The sequence below is a fragment of the Neodiprion pinetum genome, chromosome 1 (assembly GCF_021155775.2).
Source record: "Neodiprion pinetum isolate iyNeoPine1 chromosome 1, iyNeoPine1.2, whole genome shotgun sequence".
Taxonomy (NCBI): domain Eukaryota; kingdom Metazoa; phylum Arthropoda; class Insecta; order Hymenoptera; family Diprionidae; genus Neodiprion; species Neodiprion pinetum.
The window spans coordinates 25,533,612-25,560,833 of NC_060232.1; the positions used below are offsets into that span (position 1 = coordinate 25,533,612).

At 40.2% G+C, this 27,222-nt stretch overlaps 2 protein-coding genes across 4 annotated transcripts in view; one reads left to right on the top strand and one right to left on the bottom strand.

Annotated features, from left to right (window-relative positions):
- Positions 1 to 8,471, bottom strand: part of LOC124210758 (esterase E4-like) — a 51,892-nt gene extending 43,421 nt beyond the window's left edge. Inside the window, exons 1-3 of the mRNA XM_069133088.1 lie at positions 8,137 to 8,471; positions 7,762 to 7,964; positions 7,292 to 7,567 (exon numbers count right to left, since the gene is read on the bottom strand). The gene's annotated coding sequence lies outside the window, so the exon portion shown is untranslated. The remainder of the gene's footprint in view (positions 1 to 7,291; positions 7,568 to 7,761; positions 7,965 to 8,136) is intronic.
- The window catches only part of LOC124210759 (low density lipoprotein receptor adapter protein 1-B), a 56,755-nt gene continuing 35,657 nt past the window's right edge, over positions 6,125 to 27,222 (top strand). For 2 of the 3 annotated variants that reach the window (XM_069133089.1, XM_046609078.2), the window contains exon 1: positions 6,125 to 6,488. Coding sequence is in view for 2 of the 3 variants with exons in the window: in XM_046609078.2 (XP_046465034.1) it covers positions 6,446 to 6,488 (43 nt within the window). In the remaining variant the exon portion in view is untranslated. Of the gene's footprint in view, positions 6,489 to 18,044; positions 18,274 to 27,222 lie in introns of those variants that run through there. The other variant, XM_046609077.2, reaches the window with a different exon arrangement.

Genomic DNA, 27,222 nt, shown 5'->3' on the forward strand with positions numbered 1-27,222 from the left:
TAGAGCTATTATATATTATTGATTAGTAAGAACCTTTTGATTAATTGAAATAAGGATGTCTTTAAGTGTTATTTACCTTTTGAATTAAGTAAGTGGACTAAGATGTAGTCGAATTCACAATTACAATTGGTGGAGACAGTGTTCTTTTGAGTGACGGTAGACAATGTCAATCTTCAAGTTATTTTATATGTGGGAGTTAATAGTTGGAAGTCATTAATTAAAAAGATTAAAGAACTATGTTTCTTCACAGTCAATATGTCATTGTGTTAAAAGGTTTTTAAAGAAGGTCTTTTTAGCAATAAAATTAATTCGCAAGTGTCAAAGAATTCAAAAGGTAAATAACACTTAAAGACATCCTTATTTCAATTAATCAAAAGGTTCTTACTAATCAATAATATATAATAGCTCTAAGAGTATTACATCTACAATATTTAAGTCTGATTACTTCTAGTACTATTATTTATATTATAAAAAATCTTTTTGTTATTCTTGACAGTTAAAAAAATAAATCGTTCTGAGGAGGGCCCATATCCGGGTCGAAACGTTAACTAAAAATACGTTTTCTTAATTGACCGATCACCAAGATTCTATAATAGACTCTTTGATAGAGTTCGCGGGTCATTGGATTTGTTTCGTTGCAAGTGCGGAAATACTGTATATAAATATTATATTAAGCAAATTGAGAAGAATCTTTTGATTGTTAACGCGGAAGCACGGGACGCCTCATATTCTTATACAATGATCTATTTCGTTAGTTTAAATTTAATGTATATACTTTTTAGTTTATATAATTATTTCGTACGAATCTGAAACTTGTCGCGTTATATAATGTTTATTTGATGCCCTGAAATTAGCACGTTCTTTAAGTTGACTTATCACTTTATACACTTACGTCAATTAATTGACTCTATGACATACATAAAGCTCTAAATATAGAAATGATAAGTTTTGAGGATAAAATAGATTCACAGATGTCAAGAGAAATTTCACACAGTAAACATCAGTTGAAAACTAATTAGCGAATTGCATCATCTGACGGAATTATATTCAGATTAATTATAAAGTGACTTTAGAATTGTGTGCGCTCGTTAAATCAACGTTTAATTTCAGTTTCATTCGACAAGAAAATAATCATTGTAAAATTAATGAGCATATTTGAAAAAAAAAAATATATTCCTAATCCAGAGTTATAATATTTATAATTTACACTCGGACGCGTATTACTATATATACGTCGTCGTGGAATAGTAAATATTTATTATTTCGTTACGCGCACCATTCCAAAAACAATATGGAAACAGCAACAAGGTGGATGATATATTCCTTTGACCTTTGCCGACAAAGTTTTCGCGTAACAACGATTAAACTCGACGAAATCTTAAGACACGGCTATAATTTCACGGAGCAAATAATTCCAGACCAACGGTTCTACGTAGATAATTTGCTTCTTTTTGGTACCCAACAAAGTGTGACACTTCCGTAGAAACGACGATACAGGGAAAACGGATGAGGCAAAGAAACAACTTTCGTACCCCGAGTAATACGAAAGAACGCGAAATCCTTCGGGATTTAGATTATTAGAAATAAAACCAGCGGACCGGAAATCAATTTGGAACTCGTCCTCAATGCCCAGAGATATATCTGATCTGTTATTACATTTCGAATCCGTCGATCATCCCTCGATTTTATATATATATATATATATATATATATATATATATATATTAAAGAATATATACACACTTGCACAAGTTTTACAGAGGTTATTATCCAGCCGATCAAATTCTCCTTAGATCGCGGTAACTTCCATGTAACTATTTGATCGTAAAGGAGGTCGTGTTCGCGGTACGTAATCTCCTGAAATGGCAATGACACTGTGCATGATATGGCAAAATGGTTTACCTTGGGAGTTGAAAAAATTCAGTAATCGTTGCTTTGAGTGAAAAATTTCAATTCCTGTCGGCTCGGCGAAGCGAAAACTGCAAGATTCACACCAATGCTTGATGCGATGTGAACTGAAACGGATAAATAAAAAATTCAGATACAAGGGCCGAGGGTCCTGGCCCAAGGATCAGGGGAACGGGGCGCTTGTGAGAAAGGAAATTGGAAAAACTCACTTGCGATATCCGCGGAATCTCAGCGATTCAGGGCCACGTCGTACCTACGTCTCGTCTCAGTGGAAACTTTATAAGTGCGAGCACTTTTGTTACGCGAAATGGTTTCCTCGTTTTTTGTACTGTTATTGCCATAGAAATCAAACATATGTACGATTATTTCTGTTTCCACCCGATAAAGATCGCCATAAAGCGATTGTTTCACGCTTGAGAAAGTTAGTCTCGCATCCATCGATCTTTCGGTGTATTTTTTTTATTCAACGTTACATATTATCCGAAAGAAATTGAATTTCTATTAAATTTTATCGAATGTGAAAATTCTTTTCTGATTTTCGCACGATCATGATACATTATTACATCTCCAAACTTCTATTCGACTGTAAATTTTCAGCTCCGATAGTCGAAACTCTGCTTCACATTGAATTACAGAAAGATTTGCGAATGACTTTCATTGCAATGGGCAACAATTGACACTGGAACAAAAACGCAATGGACATAAATTTTTCGTGTAATACGTTCAACCCTGTTGTCAATACGTTACGATAAATAACCAAACGCGAATTCGCTAAACAGTATACCGTTATTTACCTGCACGCGAAGATCATATCAGGTATACCGGATGACCTGGCTGCATATTGCACACCGAAGTGGGTATGAATGCATTAAATTTTGGATTCGTACGAATGAAATATGTCTAGTTTCAGTAAGTCCATACCATGATGGATAACGGAGCGCAAAAAATCACCAATTCTGACACGTAAGTGGCAACGCAACGCTAAGATCTCAAATCAGTCGTTGGAGGGTACGATAAAAAACGGTTTTGTCCAACGACGTTATTTCTCGCAGCAAGTCCCGAGATCCAGGTAATCCAACAAGCACTTACGGCTATTCGAAATTGTGGAAAACGAATCTTGAAATGTCATATAAGAAGCACACACAGCGATGTTGGAGGTAGACGGCTGAACCACCAGACGCTGGAAGGCAATCATCCCTTGGATTTACTTCCTCGGGTAGCATTTTTCCCAACGTAATTCCACCTGATTGGCACGCGGTGCTCTGTTCCTGCTGATTTTACCTAGAAGAGCACATCCGCGCTACCTGCTACCTCGGCCTCATCCTCGCGTTCGACTTAATCGAATCAAATCCAATCAAAGATGGTCCATTGGCTCGAAGTTTTCCGGCGTCTCCGCGTGATTACAATTATTGAACCTGAGCTTCGACGCAACGGCGGACTTTTATGACTTTCACTCCCACCTTGATTTCGAGGTTTAGCAATAACGGTGAGAAATCTCCCTCGTCGAAGTAGACAGAGTGCAGAATACGGCCCGTCAAAAGATTTACGATCATCGTAATCGTCGATTCAACTCGAGTAAATGGTTTTCCAAATATTGAAGTGTGTTTCGCGACTTGAGAGTTACGTTATTTAAAAAAATTCACTCCGCAGTGATCAAGCGAGTTACCATTTCTTCGGCAAGGGTTCACCACTCCATTTTGTACCTGTCAAAATTCCCTAAAGTTTGTAGTAGATGTTGGGTCGTTGAGTTCAACCTCCATTCCCGGCGTTTTGGTCGACTATACAAGGTTCTTCGCGAAACTTTTCACGTCCCGCGATGGAAACGGTTCCTGGTATACGTCCCTGCTACGAAAATATATAGCTGGGGTGCAAAGAAGGGTGGTCGAAGCCACGGAAAGTTTGCGATCCTCGAAGTCTTTCCGCGTCGTTCCGCAGGTGTTTCCAGCCGGTTTTTCGTTTTTCAAATTCGCCAGCGCGGTCCGCGCAGGAGTAGCTCCATGTCGAGTTTTCCTCCCTTTCCCTCCTCCCGCGAGCACGCGGAGTCTGCTCAACTTTAAAATTGGTCGACACCCAGGGAGTTTCAATTTCGTGCCTGCAGTTCGTCCAGACGAAGAACGGGAAGGAAAACCTCGAGGACGAATGACGAGCGGCAAATCACAGCCGCAGCGGCTTTAAGCTCGCCTCGGCGAAGGGCAGGGGAGGAAAAATTTCCCGACCATATTCCGCAAGGCGAAGTAATAACGTACGCGTGTTGCACCGCAGGGTTAACTTCCGGCCCAGCCTTTACCGTCATCTGGATTCCTGCCAGCCTAGCCCGCGGTTATATTCCGCGAGTTTCTCTCCGCTGCCTAATTGAGTTTTCCTTGGAAATTATGCTCCCCGTTGAACAACAAGGATTTCAACCGCTCGCGCTACTCGCGCTCAATGAACCCCGTGATAGTTCTTGGAGAATGTAGAGGGATACCTTTCCGTTAAATCGTCGAAGGAGGCGCGGCTGCGACGTTTGGTATGCCAGCTGGATGCGTATAGAGACGAGGAATTTTTTAATCATTGTTTTTTGTTTGTTTATTTATTTGTTTTTTTTATTTATTTTTATTTTTTTTCTTTCGTTTCCTCTTCATCGCCCACTTCCTCTTTCTCTTTCATACCTCGAACAAGGGAGTCCATCGGAATTTTATTGATCGATGTTCCTCGCCCCGTTCCAAGGAGGAGAAAAACTGTGCTCCTCTTCGCGGGGCCAAACATTTTCTTTTTACCACGATGAAGAAAAACAAGACAGAAGAAGAAGGAAAAGAAGATGGAGAATAAAAATAACTTGTCTCTAAGGGGGATGAAGCTCGTGGCACGTTCACCCCGTGAAAGAATATATATACACCCACACGCTACTCGATGCCGGGACCATCCCTTCCCCCCCCCCCCCCCCCCCCCCCCCCCCCGCCCATCCTTCCCCCTCACCGCCGTCCTACTGAATTCCCAAGATGCGTGCAAGACATCAATCAGCCTTCAGGTAACGCGTGTGATTATATACCCTGTCATCGGTGCACGGTGATGATCGGGGAGTGAAACTCGGGACGGTATAAAAAAAAGGGTTGATGGAATATTAATAACTTTCTCGAATCTTATTTTGCGCGAATCTAGACTTTAGACAGAAACTTCGATAACTTTGCGCACAATAACTAATTTAATTACGTCAAAGCGACGGGTGATGGTTTAGTGGTGAAAAATGTAGTTTTTTATGAGAACGCTCTGTCTTTAAGTATAAAGTTTAGTTACGTAAACGCGATGGGGCATTCGTGTGTTGAAATTTAAAAACCACTTGAAATTACTTGAAATCAGTTGAAATCACTCGAAATCACGTGGAATCGTTTAAAATTGCGTGAAATCGTATAAAATCGGACGTGTATTCTCTTGTTGAAATCTCAAACCACTTTGTAAAGCAGTCACCTCAGAGTCACTTGAAATCACTTGAAATTAGTTAAAATCAGTCGAAATCACATATAATCGCGTAAAATCACTTGAAATAACTCGTAATTGCTTAAAATCGTATGAAATCCCTTCAAATCGCACAAAATCGCACGTTGAAATCTCAAACTACCTTGGAAAGCGGTCACTTCAAAGTAGCTTGAAATAACTTGAAATCGGTCGAAATCGCTTGGAATTCATTTGAAAACACACGAAATCGCATGAAATTGTTTTAAATCGCTTCTCACTCGATCAACGAGTGAATACCTACCACCTCGCTCAAACCGTAATTCGAGTGAAGTTATGCACTGTGTCCAACATTCTAGCACGTTAGGAAGAAGGACAAAAAATAGATCAAGAATCTTGTCGGTACGTACGTTACGAGCGAGAGATAAAAAGCTTGGAGGAGATAGAAACGGAAATGGAAAGTGTATACGATGCAAGGCGAGGCGTGAAAAAACAACGACTGGACGGCGAAGGAAATAGTTGAAAAAGGAAACGAGCGACGTTAAGAAAGTCGCTTTGAAACGTGGACTTTGGAGACGCTTGATATGCGAAACCTTGGCGGCGCCAGCGCCTGAGACTTGCGTATGCATATGAATTGAGTCGGTTGGCGAAAAGGTGCGGGGAGGGAAGGGGAGAGAGACTCAGAAGAGAGAATTATTGCGGGAGAGGGGAGACGTATCAAATAGATACGGTGGGTATACAGCGTGTCTGACGAGAAATCGACGGTGTATTTGGCTTATAGGCAACGGGCAACGCGTTGTGTCCGCACTACGTTCCGAGGTGTTGGGAAGGGAAGAACGATTTGTCGGAAACTGGGGAGTTTCACAGGGAGCGCGGGATCCGAACGTAAAGAGATCGCGCCCGATGCGGGGATCCACAGTTGTCGTCGAACCTCGATCGTCGCGTTATCTCGCCTCCCGTCGTTTCCGATCTATTCGATCCGAGTACCCTGAGTTGTCGGAATACACGCAATCGAGACAAGTCTCGGTATCTGCCGGAGCGCAAAACGATATTGGTCTGAAACCTAGGAAAGGAGCCTTCGAACAGCCATCGGAATACAGAAGAGGAAATGCCGTTCTTCAAGAAACTGCGAAGGTTCTCCAAGCACAAGAGTGAGTTTTCAAAATTATCCTTTTTTTATTTTTTTTTATAAATTTGTGTCTAGTACTAGGCGATTTTTTAGTGAATATTTTATGTAACGAGAAACAAGTGAAATTCTTTTCTGTGATTGAAGCGAAAATTGTGTTAAGGCTAATTTGCGTCCGCGTATATACTTCACGTGTGAAAATAAAGATTTAGGCCAAATTTCAACCCGTTCGAAGCATTATTGACGCGGATTTAGTACAAAACGCTCGTAAATATGGGATAATTGAAAATGTTGTTACCGTGAACGTACTTTTCTTTCAAAGTATACGAGTCGCAAAAATACATCAACTTTTAACGACCCGTTATCATCAAAATACCGATTAATAAAGCTCTCCTGCGGAAAATACGAGCGCCTAGAAAAATAATCGAAGAAAGAGCAGATCCGTCTTCGTTGAGGTTTTTACTCCATATTTCGGAGATATAGGTAAACACCGAACGAAAACGTAAGAAAATATTTCCAATCGTCGGATTCTCAAATGCTCGTTACCGGGTTCTGAGTTATCCGGGGTTTTTCCAGATCATGGCAAACAAATAAAGTTTTTCTCCCCTAATCAAACGGTGGTAAATGATTAACGAACGACGAAAGCGGGTGAAACGAAGCGGCGTTCTCTGTCGCAAACCTGAAATGTATATACGACGCTGCCGCAGGAGTTTTGACACCGTGTTACGCCTGCTTTTTCTCGGACAGCTTCTTCCCGGCAATATCGCCGCCTGCCAACCCCCGTCTGTCAGTTTCTAACGGAGCTAAGTAATAGCGGTAATACCATACCTTGTACTCTCCTCCAGGCGCTCTCGTTTCTCTGAAATCTCGTCGTATTATCTTCAGCCTCCTTGACAACCTATTGCAACACAGCCTCGTGTTTTGCTGACATTCGGGTAAAGTCGATGGCTCGTCGTAGTGGAGAGTCTGATAAAAAAATTGCTTCACATTCGTCAGCTTCAGACGTCACGGATCTCGTTTGTTTTTTTTTTTGCTTCATTATTATCCCAATGTCACGGGTGCGACCTCAACCGAAGACGTCGATATTCTGCGTCATTATTTCATCTGAAAAATATTCCTACAAATAAACTCGATACTAGAATTTTCACACAAGCGATCCACGTATGCAGATAAGTGCTGAAAGTGCGGATGAACAAAGCCACCCATTCATGTGAATGAATGTGCAGTCATTGCGATTACAAAGTTCAAACACGTGTACGATGAATGTAATTTCTTGAAGGCTATTACTATATTAATACCTGTTATAACCGTTGTTATTTTACTCGGGATGACGGAGAGCGCCAAAGTTGTCTTGGAAACCTGACAAGACGCGCTAACGTATATCGATCGTGTTAAGAATCGATGAACAGGTACGCACATCCTGTCGAAGAGAACCCTCAAAATAAACGCAAGCTCTCGAGGATCAGTATCGATTCTCGCTTGGTGGAAAGTATACTCAATTCTAGTAGAAACCAGAAAAAGAAATATTGCTTCGAAACAAGTATTATCAAACATTCCATTTCGCAAAGAAAATCCAGAATGAATATTCAACCCCGCAGAATTTTTTGCAACGCTATGAAAAATATTTGTTTCTAATTTAAATAAAGCATTCAGTCTTCCGTTGAAATACTTACGTGATATGCATAATTTTCTCACCCTTGTGTTTCAAAATTCAAATACCTAAACTTATTCGGAATCACAATACCAAAAACAGACCCTAAGTCGTGTGACATTCATTGTTGAGCCTAACAAAGATGTACGAATTCTACAAAGATGTTAAACGGTGTTGGCACTTTCCCGATTAATTTTCCACGCAATATTTCACTCACATAACGCTATCACGTGATTTGCAACCGCAACAATCACACATTCCCGAGTAAGGTGGTTATTATACGGATTGGCCAACTTATCCATGTCCTTTCACTGTTCCATATCTTTCCAGTTTTTAGTTACACGTTTCCGACTATTCTATCGCGATCATGCACGCTTGTAGGAATTCTGTTTATCTCTCTATTGCCAAGAGTTCCAAAGCCAATTGCTGATGCGATTTGGCACCGATTTTCATCACCCTCGATCCGTTGCTGTACACAACACACGTGTACGCATATATATGGTATATATATATATATATATATATATATATATATATACAAGACAAATTCAAGCTGTAGTAATTTTCTGCACGTGGTCATTCCGAATAATGCCACGACCATCCTCTCAACACTCCGGTTTTCCTACATAGCTGAGGCTTATGAAACACGATAAGTCTCCCTTTAATTAGTCGCGGGTTCCATCGATCAATTAACCTGCGTATGGCGTCTAATTTTGAGACCCAAGCTGCGATGCTCTGCAAAGTTTCATTCGCGTATCGTTTGATCGCAAGTTCCTAGAATGACAATAAGCAATTTGTATGTCTTGTTTAGACGTTCTTCAAGTAATTCAAAATGAATTTCCATGTTTAAACTTAACTTTGTCAACCAATGAAGCTGATGGAAAATGCGAGCAAAGGAATTAATGCCTGAAATTCCGGATCTCAAGATCTGTTTCAACCTTGAATAAATGTCCTCGAACCACGTGTCTATGTCCTTGGGATTCTTTGTCCTTGGGTTTTAAACCCGACGCACATCGACTGCGTCCTGCTGGAGTTCGACGCGAACAAGGGATAACAATTTAGCGGTTGTGCACTTTTAGACGTTCATAGGATTGGGGATGAAATTAATTGAAATTCCCGTAGGATAGATTAATGGCCTCTGCGTCGTTGCGAAGCGGTATTTTACTCGAAATGGAGCTCGGCTGAACATCGTTTTATACCCCTCGCCGTTTTCTACTCGTTCATTTTTCTCCTCTACAGGTTACATTTGCCTACGCATGCCTGTTACGGTCAGCATCGTAATTGTACGACGAAGTATATGGAATACGCCCACATCGTTGTTGCTTTCCGACTTGATCCGTTGAGAGGAAAAGTGTGTCGAAGTTGAATAAATTATACGTATATTTGTTCGAACAAACGCGGCTAGTGAATTATCTCCATGTACTGAATTTCACTTTTGCGTACATTGAGAAAAATTTCATTTGTTATAGTAACTAGAAAAATTCAGTGAAACATATATCGTTAAAAAAACTGTTTGAATATTTTTGGAATTACGAAAAACGAGATACACGTAACTATTTTGCGCTATTGTCGATTCTCTTTGGGTAATTGCAACGCGAGATCAGTTTGTGAGGTTTGCTCTATTTTTTTAGTGAAGTAAAGCTTTAACATCAATTTATTGTCGAACAAGCATTAAACTTTCGCAACAGTTAGAAGAAAATATAGTAACAGTGATCGTAATGAGAAAGAATAGTAACGGATACTAGACTTTCCGGTAACAACTAGAAAACTAGTTTGCATTTTGTACCTAGAACTATATTTTTCGATTGTGGTAGAAAATTAAAATAGTTAATGACCCAGCGGTAACCGGAAATCAAAATTTCTCTCAGTATAGAAATATGAATATTTTTCATTTCAACTCACTAAAAACTACCTTCTATAAAGTGAATTATTCCAAATGTATCGATCAGGCTATTCATAAACAAGAAAAATGAGCAAAGTTGAGGAAAATCCTAACTCGGATGTTGGAAAAAGGTCATTAAATTTTGTTAATACCGCCTCGTCATGGGGAGATATTGAGACCCGATTAATCGAAGATAAAGACGATTTCGGCGGTCGATAATTAACGCGATTCATCCGTCAGACGTCGAGCGTCCTCGACTTAGTGGACCGTGTTCCAGACAGTGATTACGGTGTAGTTACGCTCGTCCTTGAATGCCGCGATTTTCAAACACAGAGGCAATCACAGTTTCGTGTGATTGCGGACTGAATCAAACTTTCAGCGACAAAAGCATACGCAGTCGCGAATTTCTACGCCGTAAATTCCATTATCTTCCAATGATAAATGTTTATGCGAATCTTCGATCCTACGAACAAACACGTGAATTTATTATCTCCAAAGTTAAACACGACCACTGAATATGAACCGAGAAGAATATGGACCACTCAACATTCGCACTTTTCTCTCGCATCCGTGGCGAATAAAAAGCCCAGTCAAAGTGGCGCAGAGGCACGTACGTGTGTGCTCTGCAGTGTAATATGTAAATTTCATGCCGCGAATTCGAAACTCTCTTTTTATCTTCCGCAGCATAACAGGCATCACCCACGTTTTCACTTCAGAGAAACGGCTATGGGGCAAAAGCAGGTAATAAATAGGGGGGGGGGGAATTGAGCCCAAATATTTCAAGGCATTCAATGCTTCTTCCGAATTCTCCGCTCCGAACACGGATGACAAGAACGAAAATGCCGGGAAAGAATTCTTATTATTTCCAGCATCACCACCGGCCGAGTTTTTCCCCATAGATATAGACATATAGATATATATTTCCAGGCATAAAGCAGCTGTACGATATAGCTATTAACAAAAAAAAAGGAGACTCTTGACAGCGGGAAAAATGATGCCAGCGAGGCGTCGTGGGCGCACCGACACAAGTGCAAGTGTATAACTGTGCAATTTCCAGTGAAAAGTTTCTCCCGTAGGATATTCCGGGACTCGTTTTTTTCGATTTGCACTGTTTTCGCGCTTGCTGTACCATTCTTCTAATTCTGCTTTCCGTCGGGGATTCGCCTATCCAATTTTTCTCTCTCTTCCACTCTCTCTCTCTCTTTCTCTCTCTCTCTCTCCTTCTCTTTCTCTTTCTCCGTCTCTCTATGCCTTTCTGCTAGACTGATAAGCCGGATTTAGTGGAAAGATAAAAGCCACTAAGCAAGTATCGTTAACCTTTTATCCCCCGCGTGGCTCGGATTCTCTAAGCGCCTAGAGAATTATAGAGAGACGTGTTAGGTGCTGATAAAACGGCTGCACGGTCAGTTTGCTGTAAAAAATTTCTACGAACAATGAGGGTAGATATTTCTAGCGCTGAACGAGTTTACGTAAAAATTTCTCTACGCTTCTTCAACGTTTTTACAACTTTTAATCGCATTTTCTCTTCATCTGTGTTCGATCGATTAGCAGGCACTGTTAATAGATTTTCACTACTCGCTATCGCAAGCTACGTGTCTGATTTAACAATTTTGTCGAGGTAATCGGTATCGCGGTTATAACATTCAAATGCAGTTATTGACGAACATTTGTTGTACCCTATTTACAAATATATATTTTTACCCACTCGCCAGGTAACTATGTTCAAAATTTTCTCCAGCCGACCTCCGGAAATCCTTACGATGAACAAAACAAGCCCAAAAATATCAGAATTTTCAGTCATCCGGTTCCAGAACATTTTCTCAAATTCTTGATATCTCAGCTTCTGTTTTACGAATTTATTCAGATACATTTATATTACTTAGAAGGGGTGTCGTTTCATTTGTTTGTTCTCAACTTCTCCTTTCCCAATTTTCTATTCGAACTCACTAGCCGATTCATCCTTAAAAGTCGAACCTAAAGCAAGAAGCGGAACCGGAAGGTAAACCCTGAGGTAATTTGTTCATGTCATTCCGCTTATATTTGTCCACATTTGGTATAATAGGCCAGAGTAAACAACAAGAATATTGGACCCCGATGTGAGCAGACAAAACCAACAATGCCGCTCGCCCTCTTTATCACTTTACAACAAACTCTTTTACATGAAACGACCATGGGTGCAGAAATGAGCTCAAAACGTATAGCCGTTACGCAGGATCGTCTGTTTGTTTAATAACGTACCGGGTTAACTTCCGGTTTACTCGGCAAACCAAGCGACCACGCACGTTTGGGCCACGTGCGCAAACCATTTATGATCCTTGTCAGGGTGACCGAGTAGCACGAATTTCGCACTCGACATCCGACAGCCGGTTCGTTTGACATCGGGGTCAAGTTCAGGCCTCGCGGGTGTCTAACGAAGGTTTTGAACCGCGTACGCGACCGCGAAAGCTTCATTTGCGGACATATTTCTACTCCGGAATGAAATTACCGACTGGCGAACGTTTCTGAAATCACTCGGCCAACCGGCATTGTCTCATTGCGGAGTACATACGTTCCATCCTTCGTTTCGTATTCTCTAATCCGAGTACGCCGAGCTCTGAGGACACCATCTGGTATCTGTCAACAGTTTGACAACGGAGTGGAAATCCACTTGGCGAAACTGTATGACGGAAGCTCGTCGCGTCGCCTCGTATATACCTGCCGCGATAAGCGTGAGAGAGGAACTGCGGAAACTTGGTTACTCGCAGATGATGGATTTCTGCTTGTCTGTGTCGACCCTAAAATGGTCCGGTATTGCTTCCAACCTTTATCAAATTTCTCCCAGTCAATTCTTACCTCGCTGCTATTATTTTGCCTCGGGCAAAAAGTCATTCTCCTCGGCTGCTGAAGGACGATTTTGGGACTTGACAATCCGTGACTCGTAAAGAAACGTCATCCGCGTTTTTTTTTTTCTCGAAATATTTGAAACTCAAAATCGTGATGGCTTTTGCCGAACAACTTTGTCTGCTTCGTTATCGGATCGATTGCAGGTATTGATTACTATACGTACTTGAATAGGGGGTGGGGTTTAAGTTCTGAATTTGAAAAGTTCCGAAAGCGCTTAATTCCGAATTATTTGGTGGGGCAATTTGAAGTAAAGCAATCGAACTTTTAGGAAACAACAAAGTTTTGAAACGCAAGATTCCGATAACTCAAATTACGATAGGGTTAAATTCAGAAATGTAACGTTCCGATGGAGTAAAATTTCGAAAATTAAAATACACTCACGCGGAATAATTTACTCAACGAGTGGGTGTAAATAATCAGAATTACTAAGGTTCCGCAAGTAAAAATATCGAAAATCTCAAATAAAAAAATAGACAAAGTGTTGTAATTGCACCAAGCCATAAAGTCACAGAAATGAAAATCTTCGACCGCTCATAATCGTCCAGGTTTGATTTTGAAATTTTCTCATTTTTGCACTTTCAGAACTTTGATTTGTCGGAATTATGCACTTTCGGCATTTTATCTTTTCGAAAATTTGCCCTTTCGGAACTATGTGCGCCGGATTTCCAACCATACGAAACTTTGACGTTGACGATGACGAATTCCGTACTTTAATTTTCACCGTAAAAAAATTCGAAATTTGACGCTTTGGGAGCTTTTCAATTTCGGCATTTCACTCTCACTCCCTGAATAGGGAACAATCTATGAGTGGGTGATAAAACTGCTACAATAAACTGCAAAACTAAGTTAAAAATACTATCAACGCTCTCTGTTTCACGGAAACATAACACGGATACAATATCTTCGTTTCACCGGATGCCGCACACTGAGATGGCACGTGGCGTGTTGCATGTACAGTCAGCGTTTACGCCAGGACCAAAAAGGAGCACGAGTTGAGAGTTGAATTAAATTTGTAAGAGCGTAGCTCGTATAGATATAAGTTCGGCTAGATGCGACGCATGGCTAGAGCTCCTAGTAAAGGAGACCCGGAGCGGAGCGACTCGGGAAAAAGCTCCATTAGTAAAGAGGAAATAGAAAAGTCAGGGGGAACAGATGGTGGATGTGAGCTGCGAGTTCACCTCTTTTAAAAGTGATTTGCGATACTTTGTTGATGCAGCAATCCAAGACACGATCAACCTCAACTTGCGGACCAATTATAACGCCGGCTAGGCAACGTTTCTCATGGTGAAACTCGATCGGAGTTCTTGGTGCATACCTAAGTTATAACGAGGAGGAGGGATGGATCGTATGCGCGCTTTCTGATTCACGCCACAGTTTGCGAAGCTTGCATCAGCCGGTGCAGCCGGCTCAGTTCGATGTCATTATCTTTTCCCTAGCCATCGTTGCCCCTACCACTGCTATTACTTCTTGTTCTTCTTCTTCTTCTTCTTCTTCTTTTACCTCCATAGACGGCCAGGCAGTCTGGCCTGGTTCGAGTTTCTCGATGCACAGATTCATCTCCAAAGCCTCACCGCGTGTGGTGTTGCATCAGTCGCCTTGCACGTCATATCAGGGCCAGTCACACGCGTCGGCGCATGCAGTTAGGAGTTCTTGAAATTCCGACCAGACATACTCGTTCCGAAGTGTCTTTCTCCGCTGCCCGGTTTTCGTCCCACTGAAAAAAAATAGGGAAATTCAATCGATTCCTGGATCGAGTGACAGCGCGTTTCGTTGTGCTCGTTAAAAGCCTGCGTCCCGGTGAGAGTGACATGAATGATTGTCCTTGCATCTAGGGAGAATCGTCCACGCTCATTAGAGAAGATTCTTATTTTTCGCGAGAGTTGAATTCTGATGGACGTCACTCTGCAGGAAGAGCACCATCTAACGTTTGGAAGGCAATGTAGGGACGAGGTTTATCCGTTTTTGCAAATTACTTAAAAGACATTGTTGACTGACTCAAAAACGCGCGTCATGAAGGCTGCCTTACCCTTTCGGGATAAAATTTGAACCACCGTCACGTCCCGGTTACCTACCCTTTCGAATTCGTCTGGCTGTATGAAGAAATATGAAAACAAACGGCACAGACGTGAAAAGCATGTGTGACATATTTTCCACCACGCCACCGCCACGGCGTTGACTCGATTCTTTTTTCTCTTTACCCACTTACTTTCGGCCCTGAGGTCGGAGAATGTAACCCACATTCTCCAGCAAACTGACGGTACTCTGAGAATCGTTAGACGAAACCGTAATTGAGGCGTTCCAACGATCGATTATTATCGAGTGTCTGCAGACTCTGTGAAACTGCTCGGTAGCACTTTTGTCAATGACTGTACCTCCGTTTCGTACCACATGAAAGTGCACCGAGGTTTTGACTGATGCCCGCCAGTTACGAATTGCATCAGACAAACTACTCGGGGCCACAAAACAGTTGCATCAGTGTGTAACGGCGACCATGTGCGGCTGGACTTGACCGGACTGCATCAGACAGCTTGGCTGACCGAAGTCAGCGGCAAGTTAACGACCTGGGCCGGTTTAGCACCGCAATTTACCGCAGGTCCATCTCGGCTCTTCGGACTCTCTCTTACCCAGCCGCTAAAACTCTCTCTCGGTTGGTTTCTTGAGCTCCGTCTTGCTTTATCGCTCCTGAAACAGCGCTCGCGAATTAATCCATGTTCCCCAAAGTGACCCAAAGTTGGGGGACAATTTTTCGAGGTGACGTTTTTCGCGATCCTTAACGACTCGAATCTCTGCCCGTCGTCCCGATCCCGTTGGCAAATTTTTAAATCGCACCATCTTCGAGCAATTACGTACTTCTCGAGCCAATTTCCCAATTTACCAATTTTCCAATCCCCACTTTGATGGATGGTAATTGGACGATGCTCACCAGTCAACGGACGGACTCTCACTTATCGTAGACACTTCCAAAGTTCACCGACGCTTCTCGATTCAATTCAGATCCTCGAGATAATAACCCTCGTCTCTTTTCACCGGAGAACTTACTCTGTGCTCGTAATTCCGACCGCCTTTAATTATACCGGAGAGAAAAATTCCCGCCCAAATTTTATCGAGAAAAGTTCCCGAGTGGAACAAGAACCTGAAAATCGAATAATCTGGTAGTTTGCGGTTGTAAGCGACGCCAGCTGCCCGCTGAACCTTCAAACCTTTTTTCCGCCGATAGTCCCAACACTGGAAGCTTCGCTCCCTCTAAGCGATGATCGATGACCGCCCGGTGGGAGTGAAAATTAAATGTTTTTCTGCTCCGTCGTGAAAGCCGGGCAAACTTCTTGCCCTTCCAGGAGTTATGAAAAGCGCTACGCGTTCCTCTCCGGGTCTCCTCGCTCTCTCAACATCCCCCAAACTCTCCTTTCCACCAACGATGTCACAGCTGCGGTTGACATCGGATGTCAAGGTATACAGTTTCCATTATACGTGATTCGTATTCCCAAGTCTCCAGCTCTCAAGGCGCCTTGACGAGATCGCTTCATCTTCGCGATAAGGTTGAGGAAGTGATGATGATGTTTCTTACGCCGTGATACAGATCGTCTACCGCACACATTTTCCATCGTTTTTGAATATTGTTTACCAATTTCAAGATCATTTTCATTCAATCCACTCAATGCCATTAGATTCTCGTTTCCATTGCACATCGTGTAACTCTGCGACAGGCGCTGATTTTCAATGCAATTTAAACACCCAAAATAAAAACCTGGAAAAATTCCTTCTTATCAACCTATTATTTAATAAATAGATACGACCAATTTTCGGAATATATTACGTCAGACGGTCCATCTTTTTACTTCAACCATCGCCGAAGCAGGTTTGCTAAGGGACGGTTTTTTTTCTCGTAACGCGGGGTCATGGAAATGAGGCACCTGATTTGCTTCGAAGTTATGTAGATACTGACTCATCTGCTGACTACCGAATATGCATACAATAGAAATTTTTCTCTTTCTTGATCTCTTTTTTTTCAGTCTTGAAAGATGTTCGACGAAAAGATTTTGTTCCACGAAAGTTTTGTGAAATGCTTGCAGGTGCAAAGATTACAATTGTAAATGAAAAGTTTGTGCTATGACGGCGAGAAAGTAAATTTTCGAAATAGATAAATCCGTATGGATATTCTCAAAGATAGATAGTAGCTGTTCTACAAATTTTATTACGCTGTACTAATCGAATTTTGATCCGTAGTCGACGCAGTTAAAAATTATTTCAGGAGAGCTCAGGGATTGGCAAGAGAGAAATTAAAGGATATGAAGATAAATTATTTTCATTCCTATATACTACTGTTATATACATCGTGCTTAATGTTAACAAAGGGCCCGAGATAACGAGCCAAGAAATGGCGTACATCCCGTCATTCGGTATACATCAGGTCGGGATTCGCAATATCCGAAATTGTGTCCTCGGCAAAATTTATCGCATATATACGAGAGCTCTGTAGGATCGAAGGTAAGCCGTTCGCGATAATCACCCACAGTACAGGCGGAGGAAATCGGTGGGCCAATTGTTCCCGAACAAGCCGGTTGTCAAGCGGCGTTTGGAATCGATGCAAGGCTGGAAAATTGACTATCCCATGCTGAGCCATTGCCGTTGAAATTGGCAATTAATTGGGGAATTGCGAAAATACCAAAGTACGCAGCGAGCCATGTATACGAAATTGAAATGTTTGTCGAAGAGGATTTTTCTCGACCTTGTAGAACGAACGGATGTAGAAATTTTCCTCGGTGTCGTGAGGTTGTTGAGCTAGCTTGATGACGACTGGACGCCATTTTTACCTTTCTTTGATTCTTCGGTGCAATTTTCTCTCCCCCTTCAGCAATTATGCCGATTTTCAAGTATCTGAAATTTTGAGAAGAGCCCCCCTCCCATTATCGCTGAAACGTCAATTCGCTTCAGGTTTTCTTCTTTTTAACCCAATGACAACGAGCAAAATTTTCAGCAAATTTGAAATCCTCGGTCAGACGGGTATTGACGGATACACGCGTGTCGCTCTTGCATCTCCACTTATCACGCGGGTCTGCATCGTACACGCTTTTGTAACCCTCTGCGTGTGTGCAGAGCCACGGTGGGAGTTCGACGGCGCCGACGCCGAGGCGTCGTCCAAACTTTCATCCACATCGTGGAGATCCGCGAAGGCGTCCAGACGCCCAACCTGTGCGGGTATCTCGCGTCATTGACGGTTCGAAAATCGGTGGATAGAAGAACGAGGCGTTAGAGAAAAACGGATCAACGAAGAGTTTCGGAAACGTTGGCAAACACACCGAAGAAATTCACGTCGCTGTTACACCGGTGTCGTTCACGAAACAACTCGGATGTCGTTCTTCAGGGGTCTGTGGAAAAGCAGCTCGAAGCACAAGAGTGAGTCCAATTAAAAGTTCCACGGTTATCAGGGGAGTTTTTACCCTCGTCATCTGTAACGCAGGAACACAAACAAGAGTGTTTTTTTTTTGGACTGACCGAACCACCATACATACATGTTTTTGGACATGCCGAACCCGAATCTGGTGTCGGACTTGCTCCATCATTCCAAGATTTTAAGTTGTATCTATTTGCGGATCAAAAAATCTTGTGTGACTGAAGTTAGTAACGTTAACGTAACGAAATATGAGGGGCGAAAATTATTATCTTGCATGTTTATAGTGACTTTGAAGTAGTCGAGTTTGCAAAATATGAATACGTTTAGTCCAATTATGGTTTGTTGCATTTCAGACATTTTTGTAACTGTGAGATAACGATTTTTCCGAAACGTGAATCATTAAAATAACGTGACTAACTTCAGCCTCTTAAAATCTTGACGTGTTCGCGGTTGACAAACGAATGTTTTAACCAGAAATACTGAAAATCTGGGGGTGTTGGAGCAATTCTGACGCTATATTCGATTTCAGCATGTCGAAAAACTTTCAGGTACGGTGATCTGGTCCCCCAAAAAAGAAATTTTTTTTACTTACCTGTGTAATCGTAGTCCTTCGAGAGCTTCCCGGTCTTTTGTCAGATATCCGGTGTTCAGCTGCACATCGCATGTGTCTCATTGTTAGCTTGCTCGTGCAAATTCATTATTTATTCCACGGTTCTCTGTGAATTTTCGAGCTTCTCGTCGAATTGTCAGACGTGTCGGGTTTCGGCTGATTGTCAGAGACTTCTCGCTGTGTATGTTCGGCCTGTCGCGTATGACATATTCTCGTTTGCATCAATACGTAGGTACGCCTGCATATTTTATCCAGTTTCGTGAAATTCTACACCTTAGAATTACGCGAGTGTATAATAGAACAGCCAGGCTAAACGTGCCACGCGTAATCTGCCCTGTTGTGAAAATGTGTCTCCGGAAAAAGAACGGAAATATGTCTCTCAAAATTGCCAGAATTCAGGCCCCTCTCGAATTAATAATTCAAACTGCTTTTTTTTCCTTTGCCGGGGTGAAATATACATCAACTTTCATAATATGCATAAATGATCAATTTTCTACCGTTGGGAAAACACGCCGGAATATTACAAACAATTTTTATATATTTTCACCGTATTTTACGTATTATAGTGAAAGGATTATTTTCCAACCCGAAGGTCCGTTTACTTTGAAAGTCAAACGAATGACCTCAATTCGTTAGCATTGATTTTGGCGAACGATTCCTATAAATCTCTTCCTTATCCTGTGACTTTTTACTTCCCAGAGTATCAAGTAATTTCGATTGTCTTTCTGCAATCTTATTTCTCATTTCCAATATTTTCTTTTGCGTTTTACGAAATTTCCAGTGATTTTTCAATTGGATAGAATCACAAGAAATCACAGGAAATCAGCGGTAATCAGTAGAAATCAATTAGTAGAATGGAAATCAACGAAAGCACACGACAAGATAGAAATTCATATAAATGTTAATTAACTGAAACCATTCAACATTTACCGTAAGACAATTACTACCATTTTTATGATTTCCAACGCCTGCAGCGCGAGTCCTGCAACGTTGTTGTGTGATTTTAAGAGATTCACCATGATTTCAGTTGTCTCGATTGACATTGATTCTTCGTCGTTGCAAAAAATCATGCGTTCTTTGGATTTACAATTTCATTTCTGCACTGAGAAAACTTTCATTTGTTACAGTAACTAGAAAAATTCAGTAAAACAGGTATCGTTAAAAAAAACTGTTTGAATATTCTTGGGATTACAAAAAATGAGGTACGCGTAACCATTTTGCGGTATTGTCGATCCTTTTTTGGTAATTGCAACGTAAAATCAGTTTGTGAGATTTGTTCTACTTTTTTAGTTGAATGAGGCTTCAACACAATTTTTTGTTGTACAAGCGTTAAATATTCGCAACAGTTACAAGAAAATATACTAACAGTGATCATAATGAGACAGAATAGTAACCGATACTAGAGTTTCCGGTAACAGCTACAAAACTAATTTTCATTTTCTACCTGGAGCTATATTTTTCGATTGCGGTAAAACATGAAAATAGTCAATGACCGAGCGGTAACCGGAACTAAAAATTTCTCTCAGCGTAACCGTTGAACTTATAACTTGGTATAGTGAATGACTCCTTGATTCAACGTACTATAATTTTTTTGGCAATTTTTATCACTGTACGACATAGTCGCGATTCTTCTTACTTAAAATAGCGGTGAAGAACGTAATAGAAAAGTCTATCATCCGTGTGTCAGGCGCGGTCTGGGCGTGAATTTTTTTTCTCACTTTTTTTTTTTATTGAAAAGTGGTTATTCGTGAGGCAATTTTCTTCGTCGCTACGAGCATAAGGACGACGCTTTCGATTCTCGAAATAGCATGCGCAGCCCAGAAATTGATAGCAGTACTTTGCAGGGTCCGTGAACAATTTAGCCGCTAACGGTTTCACTGATCTTCGATAAAAAACGAAAGAACGCGAAGCAAAAACGACGAGAGACGATGAAACGTCGCTTAACCCTTCTTGACGTGTTTTATCCGAAACGAGCTTCGCGCTCAAAATGGTCGATTGTTTTTCGCTTTTGTCGCTGAGCGTGCTTTATGAAAAATCGCGCACCAAGTGATAAGAGAGGAAATGGGGCAGTGGGTTTTCATTTTTTTACGGGGTGAATAAAGCGAAGTTGAAAACAGCGAAGAGGTGAAGAGGAAGATGAAACAGAATGTTTGCGTGGAAAAGTAACGTTAAATTTTAACATAATTAAGCAAGAAGAAAAGAACGGCTGTGAAATTGATTCGCTGAAATTATTCGTAACGAGCGCGTACCGTGGATAAAGCGCATTTGCGCCTTTATGGTAATGCAGGCTACGTGCCGAGACAAGATTCAAGCATTATTACCCCTCGACTCTGCCTCCGTTGAAGCCCTGATTATTGACCATAAAATTTGCATAATTCCAGACCGTCGCGGGCTTATAATCGATACGATTATGTTCGAAAGTAGCATTGCAGGATGTTTAAATACGCAACCTGATATGCACATGATCTCTCATATCCAGCAATTATTGAAAGGGAACTGCAGGTTCACCTTTCAATTACTGTCACATCACCAAGTATCACTGAGAAAAATTTCATTCGTCGTAGTAACTAAAAAGTTTCTGATAAAACGAATGTTTCTGTAGTACACTGAGAGAAATTTTTAGTTCCGTTTACCGCTCAGTCCTTAACTATTTTCATTTTTTACGACAATCGAAAAATATAGTTCTAGGTACAAAGTGAAAATTAATTTTCTAGCTGTTACCGGTAAGTCTAGTTAGTATACGTTACTGTTCTTTCTCATTACGATCGCTGTTGCTAGATTTTCTTGCAACTGTTGCGAAAATTTAATGCTTGCGCAACGATAAATTCACTTTAAAGCCTTGTTTAACTAAAAAAGTAGAGTAAACCTCACAAACTGATTTTGCGTTGCAATTACCAAAAAAGGATCGACAATAGCGCAAAATGGTTACGCGTACCTCGTTTTTCGTAATTCCAACAATATTCAAACAGTTTTTTCAACGATACCTGTTTTAGTGAATTTTTCTAGTTACTGTAACAAATGAAATTTCTCTCAGTGTAACGGTGAAGAATATTATTGCAATTGCAATGAAATATCGTGCAAGTAACTATTTAGTGTAATTATAGTCGTTAATGTTACTTTTTCACGTTATATCTGTTTATTGAAATTGACTATATACTTCAGTCAAAGGCCGTGGCATCGATTTATTGTTGCGTCAACATTAAATTGTTGCAAAAGTACGAGCGACCATTTGAAAAGAATAGCAAGAGATATTAGATCTTATGGCTACGACCGCTAAGGTTACAAAACTCATTTTCACTTCCGGACGTAGAGAAAAATGAAATTATTTGGGGATCATATTTTTCTCGGTGAATGAACACAATTTGTTCGAGACTTCACGGCTCTTTCTCTATAAAGTTTCGAAATTAAATTAATTTCTCTAAGCTGTTTCGTATTTTTGTCTTTTTTTCATTTTCGTAACAAGGTGGAATTATTTTGTCTACACGCATAGTTTGAACAGCTCGATGCTCGTGCTCCTGCTCCTGGGTTCCGAAAATTGATTACTCCAACCTGTCGCCCAGCCGAAAGCCCTGTAAGCTTGATTTTCCCCCCGAGTGCAGCCTCAAGTTTCGTAGTGTTTCGCGCTTCGCGGTGGGAACTATAAGGCAGCGATGTTCAGGTTGCAGAAATAATTGCGAGTGATCAATCTTCGCCGCAAAGACGTACCTACAACCTTACACCCGACGCGGAGACCGTTATATATATATATACTTCGACGAGGAAAATTATAATAATGCTGTAAGTCGTAAGCTGCGACGGGCGTGCGCAAATCCTCGAAATCATCCGAGGACAAAGGCGCGAGCTTTTGTCGAAGTTAACTTAACAAGAAACGTAAGTATTCGGTATTATTATGGCTGAACTTTCGGCTTCGAATGGAATTTCAATATCACCGCGAGTAGAGAGGATTTCTTTAACGCGCCGCGAGGCTAAAACTCCAGCCCTGCACGGAATTGTGGCCGACAGTCGAGAAAGAGATTTCCATAAATTGCGCGAAATGCACGGGGGTGGAGGAGGGGATATTGCCAGTCGGCGGAACTTTCCTTCAACCCCACGGGATCAGAACCCGCAGATTCTAAAAGGATGAAAAAAACAAATGCCAGACTCCGAGGTCTTAGAGGCGATATATATTATATATATATATATATATATATACGTATTTTTCTAAATCGATTTACCACAAACGAATGATTATATTATCCGAATAATTTAATTACTTTCGCATCCCTTTCGGATCCTCTGTTTCGTCAAATTTGGCTCTAATCCCTGTATCGATGATGATTATTCCACCGCATATGTAGAGGTTAAAAATTCAACTTCAATTTCCAACACGGGTAATCCCACGAGGCGCAAATGCATTGCAGAATTTGCAATTGCGTTGTCAGCATTAGCGATTGTCGTTCATATTTCGTATTCTATGAATCGAGCAAAGTATGGTCTCGTAAAATAATAAAAAAATGATCTTTTTCTTGTTCTTTAATTTCATCAATCGGAATTCATTATTCTAATATCTAAAATGTCGGTCCGCAAACTGTTTCGGGAATAATTCAAACACAATATCTATTGCAGTAATAATTGAAGCTTGTCTGAGGTTTAATTTTGAAAAATGTTGAGGATTTTTAAATCGAGTTTATTCATTGTGAACTCCTTTCAAGCTATCCTAATTTCAATCTGACCATTTCGAAAGTGGTGAAAAAGAAAGATAATTTCTTAAATTAACTTAACCTTGGAACATTGATTTTATCTTTGAAAAAAAATTTCATTCAAATTAACTCAATGTTGTCTAAGGATCATTCGAATACTCGTTTATTCGGAGGCTCGCGATTATTTTCGAGTAATTTTCTTGCCTCAGTCCCAGAGCTTACCGTTTCACTGATTTGTTGACCCGGCGGGGAGCCCGTCTAATTTCCCGTTTGAAATAAACAAGCGATAGCTGTTGAGTGGGAAGAAAGTTTCGCACGCGAAATTTACGCTCAATGACTTTTATCCGACGTGCTGATGAGAAAAGTTGATTATAACACTGACCAGGCTAGCGGCGTGCTTTCCGTAAAGCCGTACATCGTGTCAGGAATAATTTTTGCGGCGTTATGACGGAAAATAAGCCGGAGTCACAGTTAGTTAACGCAAATAAATGCGACATCGTACACTGAGAAAAGATTTTATTTACCGTTAACAAACGTATATTTGGATATGATGAAATAAATGTTTTGTTATTATCGTCGAATTTTAGGAATTTGTTAATAGTTAACAAATCATATTTGGCTGGATCTATGTTTGAATTACGTATGTATTTTGTAATTTGAAAAAAAAAAAAAAAAAATGGTGAGTCACATTTTTGTGTAATCATTAATTTCGGTTTAATCGCAATTCCTGAAAGCTATTGATATTTTTATTCGGATCAATTAGAATTTTCATGTGTTTTTAATATCATTATTCGAAGAAATTACAGTTTTCTATTATCATGGATTAAGCCGTATTATATCTTAAATTTCAACGTTCTTACAGATATAATTTTTTCTAATTACAAAATACAAATGTAATTGCTGTGATTATATGTCGCTTAAATTGCCAAAAACAAATATGATTTGTACTTTATTATCGTTTGAATTGGAAATTATAAGCCTGCAATTTGTAATTTGCATTTGACTGATTAGAATATTGCCCACCATTTATTTTAAAGTGATGGGTATAACGAACAATGAGTTTCTGATTGGATTCAACAAATTTCTAGTCTGACGATTTTGAAAAACCGTTATTGACATAATATTTATTCTGCTTTCCAAATACAAAGTTAATTAATATATCCATTGGTGATTGTGCGTGGAATAAAATTCGAACAAAGAACGATTTAGTGCGAGTAATTAATGTATAATAAATAATTTTCACCTATAAACTCTTCATGGTAAATTTCTACTAGACTCTGAAAGGAGCAGATATCTTTGAATCCAAAATCGGCAAAATGATCGCTAACCCCAAGGTTCAATTTATTTCTCCTAATTCTATATCATCTTCATTTCCTTTCCGAACTACGATCTCGCATTTCGCATGAGATCTTTTTCTTTTTCATCTTTTTCTAGAAACGAAAGGATGTGGGGATGGGAGACTGTAATGAACCAAATATTTGGATAAAGAGAGAGAGAGAGAGAGACAAAGTTTCATTACACGTTATCCATAAAAATTTACGTCATACTTTTTACACTCTCTTCACATCTCTTGTATCGCTGAGTTAATATTATTCACTTTCATCCCTTATCAGCGAAATATTTTTATTCAATTTCGTTCGCTCTTTATAATCAAATCATTGATTATAAAATTTTCATCGAGCGTGTGTTCTCATCGCGCACCGACAATTCATTAATTATTTTGCTTCAAACTTCACAATTTACCTTCTTTGTTGTCCTTCGGTTCGTTATCGCGCACAAGGAGTTATTGAGAATGTGAGCGACTTGTACGCGGTGGCGTTATCCATGCATCAGAGGAGTCGGCTATAAGCCAAAGTCTCCGTGGGTCACCCGCTGAGAGGCAAAATCCAATTTAAATACAAATTAGATGACACCCGCGATACCCGGAGCGCTTGGCAGGCGACGAGACGCGACGATACGGCTTGTTGTACGTCGTCTTCGGCAACTATGGAATTCAATTTTGTCATATTAATTACACGTCTAATCAGGCCTTCGATGCATTAACCAAAAGTTACCGGCTGAAAATTGCACTACACAAGCATTTGCAAAGTTTTAAAGTTTTATAAGCTCTTCCTTGATGATCGGCTATATTTTGTTCAATTTATTTTTTATTTCCAATTTTGTAAACGATCTGTACCAGCGTTTTGTCATATGTTTTCAAAATTGTGAATGGTGCGAATTTAGTAACTACGAGAAAACATTTTGTGGCAAACAGATGATGATACATAGGAATACAGTTTTTTTTCCCGCTAGTTTTGGTATTTCAGCAAATTTTATCGTTGAAAAGAAAAAGAACAAACGATAACATCGATGTGATGTGAAATTCTTCTGACCGAAATAATTTGTGAAAGGAAATCGCCGTTTGATTTTTTTTAAGCGGTGCTACATTGAGTTTTTTTATTAGCCAATTGATTACCGTGTAAGAAATCCAATTTTAACGGTTGGCGGGAGATAATAATTTTTCTACACAACGGGCGGAACTCTGTACGATAGAGTTTGACAACTTGTATATTTTCTTCGAATCAGTGCGTCGTAGAAAAGTTTTAACCGCACGATCTTTGACATGTTCAAGATTGCGTGAAACACGGCTTTTCACGTTTTCGAAAAATGGGTACCTATAAATAAACACCCAGCATCCTCGACTGAGCTACGGTAAAATTTTGAATAATATCTGTCAAATACATGAAATACATTAAATTCATTCAATCTAATTGAATTCGATGCGCCTGTCTATCGGGAAAATAAAATGATCAAAATTTTAAATAAAAACTTTTTCGTGTATAAAAAGCATTCTGTTTTGATAAATACTATTTTTACATTAAACATTTTCACTTGTCAGTTTTTGATCCTTTAAAAATGGTATTTATTCATTGAATGCTTTTTTTTGTTTAAACAATAATTTTCCATTTAAATTCTTAAAAGTCTGTGAAGGTGGATTGAGTGACATGTGAGTGCGAGAGAGATATTACCGTGTGATTGATAAAAAAAATCGCACGGTGATTTCCTCCAACAAGGTTCAGTATTGCGCTAAAAACTATGATTTAACGAAGTGGTGGATCGAAAAAGAAATACAATGTTTTTTTTTTTAGGCAGTCTAGTAGACATATTTTCGAATCAGATAACAAGAATTTGCCAAATTTTCACACAGAATCGAACGTTGATTCAGGCACACCTACAGAAACTGCTTTGGTCAGGTGATGAAATCATGCAGGAGGCACGGCAATAGCAAACCTGATAAAACTTTTTCGATTCTCATGCAATTTGGCGATGAGCCAACGCGGAGGACTCGGCTCACCGATTTCGACGAGAAGAGCTTTGAATTTGAAGCCGCGGAAATAGGCCGTACGAAATAATCTTTTTTTCGAAAGTTTTTAATTAATTTTGTTTTTTTTCCGTTCCCATTTTTCCTTTTTCAAACAGTTATCGGCGACGGAACCTTCTCCTTCTCTTCATTAATTCATCAAAGCGATATCATTTTATCGAATAATTTATCGAGTCACGGGTTAAATCTTTCGTGAAACTGCAGAGCTGTTCCACCGCTTGTGTGAAATCACCTTATACACGACGTTTACACTTGTATATCCGTGTACTTTGAAACCATCTTTCTTGACCCAGTTTACGCA